Genomic DNA, 12,569 nt, shown 5'->3' with positions numbered 1-12,569 from the left:
TCAAAGTCAAGAACTAAATCTCCACATAATCAACATTTGGCGCCCTATTTCAGCTGACTCAAAATGCACTACCGTCTTTCAAGCTGAAACTTATGCCATCATGCTGACGTTCTAGAACTCAACTAGCTGCTACACAGTTTGCTCAACGGTATCAATACGCGTTAGTAGTGCAAAGCTAAGTGAAGCTCTAACAAGCTTATCACATAAAAAATCGTTATCACTAACCATCGTTATTTTGTTTGTAGTAGAATTTAGGTTTGTTTGTGCTTATTATGATTGCTAAGAGTTTTTCGTCAACTTTTTATTAATTAAAAAAATAAAAAATAATAATAATTTTGTGCTTACAAACTAAAAACGGCTACGACGATGGCGACGATGGTGACGACGACGACGACAAACGTAAACGTAAATAAAACAAATTTCAGACACGATTTCACCAACACCGTTGCAAAGCGGGCTTTTATCGAAACCCTAACTAACAATCTAGCAAACGCATATTATCGCCTTCAGAGACTAGCCCAGCCCATATACTCTGATTGAAAATGAATTTAGTCAAAAATAAGGCTTGCCTTATTGCATATCGGTCATGTTATATTTTCTCTATAATTGTTTAACTAAAGTATCAAAATATTTATAGTATTTTTTTCCTTTTCAATTTTTTCTCGGTTTGATTAAAGCAGTTTTAAAATTTCACATAAAAAAGAAATGAAGATGGAGAAAACTCCCCGTTATACGCAACGGGAGCGCAATATGGTATTAGGATTCGCTGCACAGTACAAGGATGTTATTGAGAATAAACGTACCGATGCTGAGTCGAATCGTAAAAAAGATGAAGTGTGGCGTCAAATTGCTAAAGAGTTTAATGCACGAGTTTATCACCAGCGTTCCTCAAAGCAGTTGCGTCAATTATATAAGAATATGAAATTGCTTTTGAAGAAGGATTTATGTGGTGAGGGTAAAGGTAATCGCTCATTTATGGATCTATTAAATACATTGTCACAACAAGAGTCTGTCGCACAATATATATCAGAACAAATGTCTCCCGAAGGTTTCAACAGCCGACCGCAAAAATTTGACGACGATTTTGATGACACAAAGGTATGTTGAATCGAATTTTGTTTTTTATTTTTTTATAAAATTATTCACACCTAAATGTTAACATATGTATTTAAGCTTTGTTAAGGGGGTTTCGGCTTCTTATTGATTAAGAGGTAAGCGATGAAATGTGCGATAACAACAAGTGGAGTTCTATTTTTCCATGAAATAAGCTTTTGCCGTATCGTGCATTGAAAATCAGGCCAATAAGCGTTCAATAAACACAACTGATTAAGAATTCTGACAGTTTTAGTAAATATTTAATACATAGTTTTAGGCGTATAATTTGATTATTTAGCGATTGTATTTAACTTTAATTGAAGTGAAAGTTAAGGTGGGTGAAAAGAAAAAGGGTAAAGTGATACATATATGTGTACAGATATGTTGTAAAATAATGTGTTATGACCGAACAAGTTATAGGCACATAGTTTAAGTAAATGATATCCAAAACTGATATTTAACAATAGAGTATATACTATACAGTGTTGCGCCAAAGTTTATGACCAGCTCAATAATTTTAATTACACAAATTTGGAAGTGAAATAAGACAAAGTACGAGAATATTTTGAGTCAACAAATTTATTTTTTAAATAATAAAAATAAATTTTTCAAATAAATTTCTAAATAAATTGCACAAAATTAAAATAAAATAATAATTATCTTTTATCTAAAAACGTTTAAAGTAAATAATAACTTCGCATAAATTTAAGAACTCTTCAACATCTAAAATTATATCCTTTGACTTCAATATACATCTTACTAACTTTCGTATTATTTCACTTTGAAATTAGTGTATTGAAAATTATTGAGGTGGTGTTAAACTTTTGCGCAGCACTGTATCTCAAGCATACATATACATCACACTTCTACAAATTTGTTTTTAAATGTATTTATATTATATTTTACAAATACAGATATTTTTTTTATTAGTATGATTTTGGATATAACTTTTAAGCTGGAAGGAAGCATATAAATTGTTATATTTAGGAAATAATTAAAAATTTGTTTTACTTTGACTTTTAAATTTAATAATAAATAATACAAAACTCAAATATAACAATTAAAAGATTTAATTAATTACACTATTTATACATATACATACATGAATAAGAAATGTATTGTTATGCAGATGTATTATTATTTTAGACGCAGGTAATAATATATATATATAGGTTAACAAAAATTGGGGAAAATACCTATTACTTTAAATTGGAACCTTAATAGAATCTGTGTTTAAAGTTAAATAAAAAATAAATAAAATTAATGATTTGAATAATACTCGAATTTGCCAAAAACATTTTTGGTGTGTATTTTTCAGTTTATAAAAATTTTTTAAACAATAATTGTTGTTTATATATTGAGTTTTTATCTGATATATATTATTAACTTTTGTAAGCTATTTCTTTAATAATACGACTATTATATGCATTATATATAATTTAGTCTATTAAATGGTTTGAAAAATAATTATATATTTACCAAATATAAAACTATTTCTTTAACGTTGGAAATATACATTTTAGATAGAATTTTAATTCCTAAATGCAAATTTTCCTTTATTAAAATTTTATCAATACATTTTTAAGCAGGAACTAAACTGCATGGAACTAAATCAAAATAAACCTATATATTTTTTCCTTTGGGTTCTGATATTAACTCTGACCAAAATATCGGTTATGTGGTTTTCAGTGCAATTCCAGTTCAAAGCCTTGGTTGCTAGAACACAGTTTATTTATAAAAAGGATTGTTTTATTATCAGTAATAGTTTTTATTTGATACTTCATCAAATATAGAAATCCAAAGTAACATTTCCGGTATACCTCACTTTTCTACTTAAAAAAAACATATACTCACAAAATGTCCGTATCAAAAATAGTTTGCAAAATAGAAGGGTCGAACAGCAATGTGGAAGCAACAACAAAAATTTAATTAATTTATTGAAATTTGGCTGACCTTGCAAAGCTGTTTCGTGTATTACCAAGTACTTATCATCAGTGATCTTAAGAAATATTCGAATTTTTATTCGAATATTGAATGAATTGAATGTTATTTTTCTGGTAGCCTATTTTTATTTTAAAGCTGTTCTTTTATAGAGACATCTATTGTGCATATTTTTACTTACTATATGTAAAGCGTCTTTTTTGGGTGTACTTTTACAAAGAAGCTATGCAAATGTTACCTAACAAGTTCGCTAATTGCGAGTAGGAAAAGCTAAACAATATTGTTGTACGTATTTCCTATAAATATCTATCAATTTGACTGTTATTATTACGGAAAAACCCTATCTAAAATCTATTCTTTTTTTTAAACAAATGAGTTACACAACTTTATAGATTTAAACATATTTTTATATTCTTTTTATCTTAAACAAAAAGAAGATAATGAACGATGTTGACTAAAACAATTTAACGGGTATATCATATACTAAAATGCTGATAGGGACATATAACGAATATCAAATGAGCAAGCTTAAGAATTATAGCAGAAAATTTAATACGATGTTGTGATCTGAACTATAGTATTACTTAAACAAACTGCTAATTCTATTTATTGGGATCTGCAGATTTCGTAAAAAGGAATAGGAAATTAAAATAGATTGCTAGGAAGAATCCCTTGGATATACCATAATAACTTAACTCAATAATATAATATAAATAATACAATATATTATAATACGTATAAGCGTAGGTAATTTGGATAGTATTACTTTGGGTCCATAAAAATTAAAGTTATGTTTAAGGCAATTATAATAATAATAATTATCTAAATAAATTTTTAGTTTTAAGCATCTATTAAATATAAACTAGTATTTTGTAATTTTTTAATAATTTTTCTATGTTTAGTTTCCAGGTAACTTGGGAGGCATGGATACTGATGTGATTGTTATAAAATCTGAAGATATAAGCGATAATGAGCAATCACAAAGCGGCCTAAATCATGATATGGATGATGATGATGATGACTGTCTTAGTACAAAGGATATACCAGAAGTGTGCTTAGAAGAAGAAGACGATGAAATATTTGCAACAGACTTAAGACAAACATTACAACAGCATAACATACGTCGCGAATCACAGTCCAATGCACAATCTCAAAATAGTCAACAACAGAAACCCGAAGTGACAATACAAAATGTTGGCGGTATACGTGTTGGCAGCATTGGTAGTATGGCCAATATGAAGGCGTTGGAAAATGGCAGCAATTCATTAAGCATTACCCGCACAAACAGTAGTAGTAACACTAACAATAATAACAGTGTAAATACACAGACGAGCAGTGAACAAGCGGCGCAACGTTTGCTACTCAATGGATTAGGCCTCAGTGCCGTACAAAGTCCGCCACAAATGCCAACTTTACAACGTAACCATAACTTAACCAATGGCAACAGTAATTTATTGCTTGGATTAAGTAATAACAATAATTATATTGGTACGACATCCAAAAATACACTATTAAATAACGGCAATAACAGTAGTATATTAAACAATAACTCCTATAATAGCAGCACTAATAATAATCATAACAGTAATAGCAATAATAATCATAACAACAATCGTAACAATGATTATCTCATGTCTTTAGCGATTGAGGAACGCAAACGTAAAATCGATTTATTGAATGCACAAATTGATTATTGGAAAACTTTGACCAAAAAATTAGATTCTAATACTGGACACACTCCAAATCCTTCATGCATTTGTCATTTCCCCGGTAATGTCAATGGTATGCAAAGTAGTAGTAGCTAGTCCGATATGGACCGGGAGATTGATGATGATGATATGACTGTTGATATTGTTTTGGATGATTATAATGCAGATGTTAATGATGACAATGAACAATTATTTGTGGACCGACAAAATTATACAGAAGAAAGCATGCAGGAGGAAGAAGAGGAGGAAGAGATCAATGCAAGAAATTCAAAAGCTGTTTTTAAAATAGCCAACTTAGAAGCTTACAAAAGTAAAATATCTACACTTAATCAAAAAAACTGTGTAGTTATAAAATTGTTAAAGTAATTATTATATATATGTGTATATTATTATAGATATAACATATATATAATATATAAAAATATTTTTATTAATTTTTTTTTGAAAATTTGGAAAATGGTCGTCGTGAAATTAATTTTAGTTTGTAATGATATGCATTGTTGGTTTTAAATTCTGTATTATTAATGCTTATATGCCATATATATAACATTATTTAATTTAAAAAAAAAAAAACTTCTTTTTAAGTATTTGTTTTATAACTTATTTGTAAAAACGTTGTTCCTAATCTAGTCTACATACTTTGTTTATGAGTGTAAAAGTATTCAAATTAATTTTTGTTTTTTTGTATTAATTTATTACATTAAAAAAATAAATTATATTAATGTAAATTACCAACACATTACTAAATAATAACCAAACCAAATACAACAGTTGCCATGGAAACTTATATATAGTTTTGCTATAATACCAAATATTGTTTATATGAATGAATTTATATTTATTCTTTTTTTTATTAGTTATTTAATAAAGTTATTTTTATTTTTGTTTAATTTTTTTTTTGTTTTTGTTTAATTTTTTTGTTTTTGTTTTTAAAGATGTTACTTTTAAATATTTTTTACATATAATTTCTGCCAAATGTACTTGAAGAAGTTGATTTATATATTAAATCTTACTATAAGTGTAATCTAAATAATTTTATATACAAATATTTATAATTAGAATAAAATATAGTCAGATTTTATAAGTAAAAATTAAATATTTACTAAATATAAATAAAAAAAACTATTTTTAGGTATAGGAAATCTAGTCTAGTGATTGTTTATAAACCAAAATTAATGTTATATTATTAAATAAATCTATTTGTGTACAGTCAAAAATATTAAATTGTTTTACTTAACATCATAAACTTACCATTATATATAAAAATTATATATTTTCTATAGATAAAACTAAATTATTAAACAACAAAAAGTTTTTGTATTTTTATAAAGAAGTTATAATTTTAATATTTTAATTTTGACGTCACAATTGTAAATTTGTAGTTCTTTTTATGCGTGATTGAACCTTGTTTAACTATCAAGGTACGATTATCCTTCCTTTTCAGCAAATGCTAGTTTGAACTCCATACTCTTTTACCCTTAGTCAACCCATTTAAACAAGTCTATGACAGTAAATGACAGTGAGATAGTCCGGCTTCGTTATTATCATGGAGCCATTATCAAGAGCCTATATGTAATAATAGTTCATCTGTGTGTAATCTTTGAATTCATATCTCAAATTAAGTTATGGTTTTTATATAAAAGGCACTATTAACCTTCAGTTTTGTTTTAATATTTCGTTACTGTAAATTAAATCTTGAGTTTTATAGTTGGACCTTTGGATATTGATATTAAAATAAACTAGAAATGATGTTTGAAAATCGCATAGGAAAACGTACATAATTTTGGATTAACTTAGGATCAGATGAATAACCGTAACAGCAGTTTGGTTTTGATGCGGTAATGCGTTAATAAGTTCTCCTAGTTACAATCAGAACTATGTAACAATCAGTTACAATGTGCAATATATATAATAATGAGTTTAAGAATATATGATATAAAAATATATGCTTCAAAATAAAACACAATTTAAAAACACTTACCAGCCCATTCAATTATGGGCTCGTAAGGAAAAGTTCTTTAAACTCTGAAAATCAATCATTTCTATACTTTTAGTGATATTTGTAATTTTTGTTAATAGTATTTGTTTAAATTAAATGTTTTAATGGATTTGTAATTTTATTCTATACTAGAAAGGTATTATATAGGAACTCAATCTATAGTACTTGTAACTATAATTAAACGTTAAATTTCTTTTTTAATTTAATTATGATGGTAGTTTTAATACATTTGATAAGTTCGATTTACGTATTCTGCCTATAACATTGGAGATAATATATCTTTGTTTTAATATTTATAAAATAATGTAACTAATACCATTAATAGTTCGGTTTAGCTAAAAATATCGTTTCAATATAATGATCTTTTCATGATTGATAATATCTATAAAATAATATATATGTATTTTATATTAGCTTCGATTTTACTCATTAGTCGTCGATGGATATCAACATAATTAGCAAAGTCATACTCCGATTTAGTATTGTACTACCTACTAATTGTGTATAAACAAGTTTTGTATGGTTGTTAAAAATGTATACACAAAAAATTAAATAAATTGTTAGATACAAATATAATTAAAACACTTATTTGTAATAATAAAATTTAGTATTAACTTTACATAAGAAATTAAAAGCGATATATCGGAAATAATATACAAAATGTAGGCAAATAGATAAAATGTTAGATACTATTGTAATTAAATAACTTTTCTGTATTTATTATAATTAGTATTTAGTTCACATAAAACTAATCAAAAGCGATATTTCGGAAATATACAAAACATAAACAAGTGGATAAAGTGATGGAATTAACTAACAATAAAAAAAATGATAGCCTGAAGATTAATAAATGAATATAATATAATCTTGAAAAATGTATTACACTATATTGATTGTAAATAAAATTAATATATTTGCAATACAAACTAATATACATACAAATTTATAATATACCTAGTACCATGGTCAAAGTTGATTGTTATTTGTATTATTTTTTATTTAACTTTTACATTATTTCTTTACATTTTATATGCATTAAATTTAAATTATTTATATAAAACATTTAACTTTAAAATGATTACAATATATATTATTTTAAAACAATAACCCTAAATATTTACTGGCATAACTGCACCCACATTTACTACTAAATTTTGAAAATTTCATTAAATGCAACCATGTAGTTAACACATTATTGCCACTCTGATATTCTTTGGTGGTTTATTGTGCTTTGTTGGTGTAATAGTAAGTGAAAGATTTGTCAACTACGTCGGACGGTGAAAGATTTTGTTACAAAGTGATTTTAATAAAAAGTATTGTGTTATTAATAGTTTTGATTAATTTTCTTTATTTGTAATTACCGGTTCTTTTCAAAAAAATCAAAATGTGAATTAAATAGAAAGGAAATAGAGTTTTTGCATTAATTGAGACTGTGTGCTAATTAAGTCGGGGAGGCGTAGTGCTGTGAAGATTTGCTTTTGTCTCGTCATTTGTCTTCACCAGACAAAAGCCGTGTAAATTATTATATTTTGTGTTTATAATTATTGTTTAAAGTGAAAATAAATTTGATTTAATAAAAGAAAAGCATACAAATCTTCGTGCAATTGTGCGGTAAGTGTGAGTTTATGCGTCTCATTTGGAAAGCATTAAGAAAAAATTGCGTTTCCTCGCCAAGTGCTTCTTGCTTCAATTTTCTTCTTTTTTTTTTGTATTTGGTCGTGCCCATTCATGTCCGGTATTTTTAGGTTTTCTACGCTGGCGCAGATGTGATATGACTTTAAGGGAAATAAAAATTGTTTACAAAAATTATTTCAATTAATGAATGAAAATATAGCGAAATTATGAAAAGTAATACAGTAGTTTAAATCGAACACCACCCCACCCCGCCCTACCCAACTATTCACTTAAATTTGTTAATATGTTTAGTTACTTTAAATTTTTTTATATTAAATTTTAATCAGAGTTATGTAGTCATTTATACAAAAAAAAGTAATTTAAACGAAATTCATTTCGAGAATTGACATAACGCGAATTGTCTTTATATTTTAGAAAATATTATTAATATCGCTTTAATTATTTTATTATATTACGAAAATGTTTTGAAAACATTTTAAATTAAATCCATATGTGATATAAAAATTTTTCTAAAACCAACGTGGTTTAATTATTTTTTGGACAAAGCAAACACATCTTGTATTGAGAATTACGTACAATGAAAGTGAAATTCATAATAAAGAATTTTGTATCCTACAGACAACTTATATATGTATAGTTATAATTAAATAAAAACATATTTTAAAAAGTTTGCCCCAAAAATTAGTTTTCTGTGTATAAAGCGAATACATAAATTATGCTATAAAATTAACAAATACCTCAATTTCACTTAAAAATGCTGAAATTATAATTAGTTCTTATTTAAAATTATTTATTTCATATAATAAACAATTTTTAATAAAATTTTATTTAAGTTGAAAAATATGATTGATATACACATAACGATTTTTTCAATCTGTCTTTGTATATAATGAAAATACTTTGTCTAAGGAAATCAGTTATATCAAATCATGTTACATATATTGAAATTTAAATTTTTTTAAGACTTACGGCTGTAAAGTACAATATTATCTTAGTAATATAATTTTAAACTTACGCTTACTATGAATACCACTTACCTAACGACCCTTCAAATAAGAGGAAATGATTTTATTATTATTATTTTATTATTATTATTTTATTATTATTATTTTATTATTATTATTTTATTATTATTACCTTATTATTATTATTTTATTACTGTATGTCGGTCTATTACCAGCAGATAATCGACTTTTTAAATTATAATATGTATTTGAGCCATTCCAACAAGATTGCAAAAAGCAGATTATCTGCTTGGATTCCAAACAATAGTTTTATATTGTTTATAAAAGAATGATTCTTAAAAACTATAAAATTTAAATATAAATATGTAAATATAATAACATGTGAAGCTCAATAAATAAATCTAACTTTTTCTTCAATCTCAAAATAAAAAAAATAAACTCAATTTTTATATATTAGTTAATTAATATCGCCTATAAGGTTTAGTTATTACATTTTTTAATATACATTTATTTTAAAAGTTGTTTTTGGACAGAAAATCTAACATTGCAGACATTTTGACCCATTTAACGCCTTCCAAAATGCGTGGGAAATATATGAAAACTTGAATTAAATTAAATTTTTTATACGAACTTAATAACTTAATAACTTTATAATTATTATAATTAGAAAATTAATTTTTTTAAATATTTTTATAAAATATTATAGTACATAAATTATTTGATGTTTAATATAAATGATTGTCTGTTTCATAAAATATAATTCAAAAATAATATGACAATATATGTCTTTATTAAACATATATTACCAAACAATACTCAAAATTTACAATTAGTTTTTGCATATGCAGGAAAAGTCATAACTTCGTTGATGAAAAAAGATCTGTTACTACTTCTTCATCGTATAAAATAACTAAATACATAGTTACTGGCAGCTTTTTTAAGTGAGACTTTAACCCACTAAAACCACCTCTTAGGAATGTATCGAGAGGATTTTCATCGCAATGCGAAAACTTCATTCCAATAATTAAGCGGGAGAGATTTGGTAGAGAGGTTTATCTAGATGTTTAGGTTTATCTAAACCTGGAAATATGGGCGTAGCAAAGGTAGACTTATAGCATTTATATTAGTACATATAGTGGCCCAATTGCATTGAAATCAATTTCAAAGTACTAAAATTTGGGTACTCCATATTTTAGTGTCCATATTTTGTATAATATTAACTGAATCATGTTAGAATATAGTATAACAGGACTGTGTTTGGATGCAAAACAGAAACGTACTATTGTTAGACCTATCCAACATCTTCAAAAAGAACGATATTTCTTGGATGTTTAATAAAATACTAGAAAACTCAATAAAGTAGAAAACTAGTCCATTTGCGCGAAGCTAAATAATTTTTAAATATTTTTTGCTTTAATGAAATTTCGAAATTAAATAATTTATTTATTATGAGACGTCGATATATGTTTGAAAAATTGATTTCGAGTTCTGTAGCGACCCGATTTAACAATAGATTTAAATAAAGCATCTTTTTTCTATATGCTATATATATGTTCAAACGCCAATATTTATCATATTATTGATTTAAAAAATCATTATATTTGATTTTAGAATGTTAAAAAACTTTTCTCAAAACAATATAAGTCGATACAAACCGATTTTAATACCGCTAGATCTTGGAAAGCCTAATTTTCTGGTAAATATAGCCAAAGAAATTTTTGAATTAATGTGTCCAACTACGTTGGTTACCAACTACGTGGGTAACCAATTAATATAATTGTTTAAATATTTAGTCTTTTGTTTTATTTTTCTTCAAATAATAAAAAATAGTAAAATGAAATATCTCTACTATAGTTATAAACTTTTCAACAGATCTCATTATCTTTTATTGGTTTTTTAATAGTTAAATTTGTGATAAAATAGAAACTATATATATTAAATTTGAAATTTATATTTTTTAGATATAAATTTATCTAAATTTCAATTAAAAAATGATTTCATGTGAATGACTACAAATTTTTTGCCACTATTTCATATAACTCTGTATTTATTTTATCAATAATACGAATAATTTTGATTAAAAGATCGTTAAGTGTTTGTGGTTTTTTGGAGTAAATAATCTTGGTAGTCAGTTCACACTGGCACTTCTCGAAATCGCACGGTCATCGAACTTCTCTCTTAGTAAATTGATTGTCCTTTCTTATAAAAAGCATATATCGTTCAAGTTGAGATGATATAAAATATGCCACAAAAAATCAGTAATCAAGTTTCTATATCGTTTTCTATTGATGGTAACTGCAATGTCATTTTTATATAAAAAAACTCTATGCCATAAACTACAACAAACTGTTAATTTTTGTGGGGGTTTAAACGTGTTTCGTAGCCAGCATGTGGGTTTTCTTCATTTCAAATGCGAAGATACATATATTGCTATATATTGTTCACGAAAATATGAATGAACTTCATGGATAAAGATGATGTTTTCCATGAAGTAATTGATCTGTATCGAGTTGATTAATCTGTAAACTTTTTTAAGTAGTACATGGTTATTTAGTTCGAGCTTTTAGATAAACCGAATTTTGTTTGTCTTGAAATAAAAATCAATGAAGTTATGTCTAAGAAGAATATGGTGTCATAAGAAAGTTGAAGTCTTTGAGAACAATATCTTATTGGTTATGCTCAATTTTTATGCACTCTGTTGTTTACAGCCTTAAATGTTTCAGCAGTACATTGACGTTTCAACATGCTAGATTCCTAATATGAAAAACACTAGTATTTGACGAAAATTTTTACCTATATATATTACGAATAGCATAAATTTCCATATTATTTGAGCATAAATTTCACTTTATACGTGAGTTATTGTCCAAATAATTTTTTTATTTATATAATATATTTTAAAAATTTCTGTACATTGCTGCAAATGTGTTCCTTTCTATAATAGTTTGCAAAAACTGGAAAATATGGCCGCTATATATAATAAATAGATTTCTCTGTATTTTTAATTTTATTGATGATTTATTTTTATTTGCATAAGGTATCTTTCAATACTATACTTACAAATGTATACTTTTTTACCCAAAGTATTTTTTAAACAATTCTTCATTGAAAGTTTTTTCATTTGGCTTTATTGAGATGCCTATAGGAACATTTTCCTTTATTAATTTCCAATTATTATAATATTAATATAGACTTGTTAAAAAATTTGTGTTGATGTAGTAATTT

The 12,569-nt window shown here is 25.7% G+C and overlaps 2 protein-coding genes across 2 annotated transcripts in view; one reads left to right on the top strand and one right to left on the bottom strand.

The window, feature by feature from the left end:
• Positions 1–12,569, bottom strand: part of LOC119666533 (serine-rich adhesin for platelets-like) — a 378,359-nt gene that overhangs the window by 249,609 nt on the left and 116,181 nt on the right. The gene's annotated exons all lie outside the window — the stretch shown is intronic.
• Positions 680–5,102, top strand: LOC119669550 (hybrid signal transduction histidine kinase A-like). Its single transcript, XM_038079485.1, has 2 exons — positions 680–1,098; positions 3,939–5,102. Exons 1-2 carry the CDS (start codon positions 706–708, stop codon positions 4,839–4,841), a joined length of 1,296 nt encoding a protein of 431 aa, XP_037935413.1. The 5' UTR covers positions 680–705; the 3' UTR covers positions 4,842–5,102.

This window comes from Teleopsis dalmanni, chromosome 1 (genome assembly GCF_002237135.1).
Source record: "Teleopsis dalmanni isolate 2A chromosome 1, ASM223713v2, whole genome shotgun sequence".
Classification (NCBI taxonomy): domain Eukaryota; kingdom Metazoa; phylum Arthropoda; class Insecta; order Diptera; family Diopsidae; genus Teleopsis; species Teleopsis dalmanni.
Note: the sequence above shows the minus strand (reverse complement) of the source record. Positions and strands in the feature narration are given on the sequence as shown.

Coding starts and splice junctions, on each gene's coding strand:
- LOC119669550 (XM_038079485.1), top strand. CDS start 706: ATGAAGATGGAGAAAACTCCCCGTTATACGCAACGGGAGCGCAATATG. Junction 1,099..3,938: donor ACGATTTTGATGACACAAAG/GTATGTTGAATC, acceptor TTCTATGTTTAG/TTTCCAGGTAACTTGGGAGG.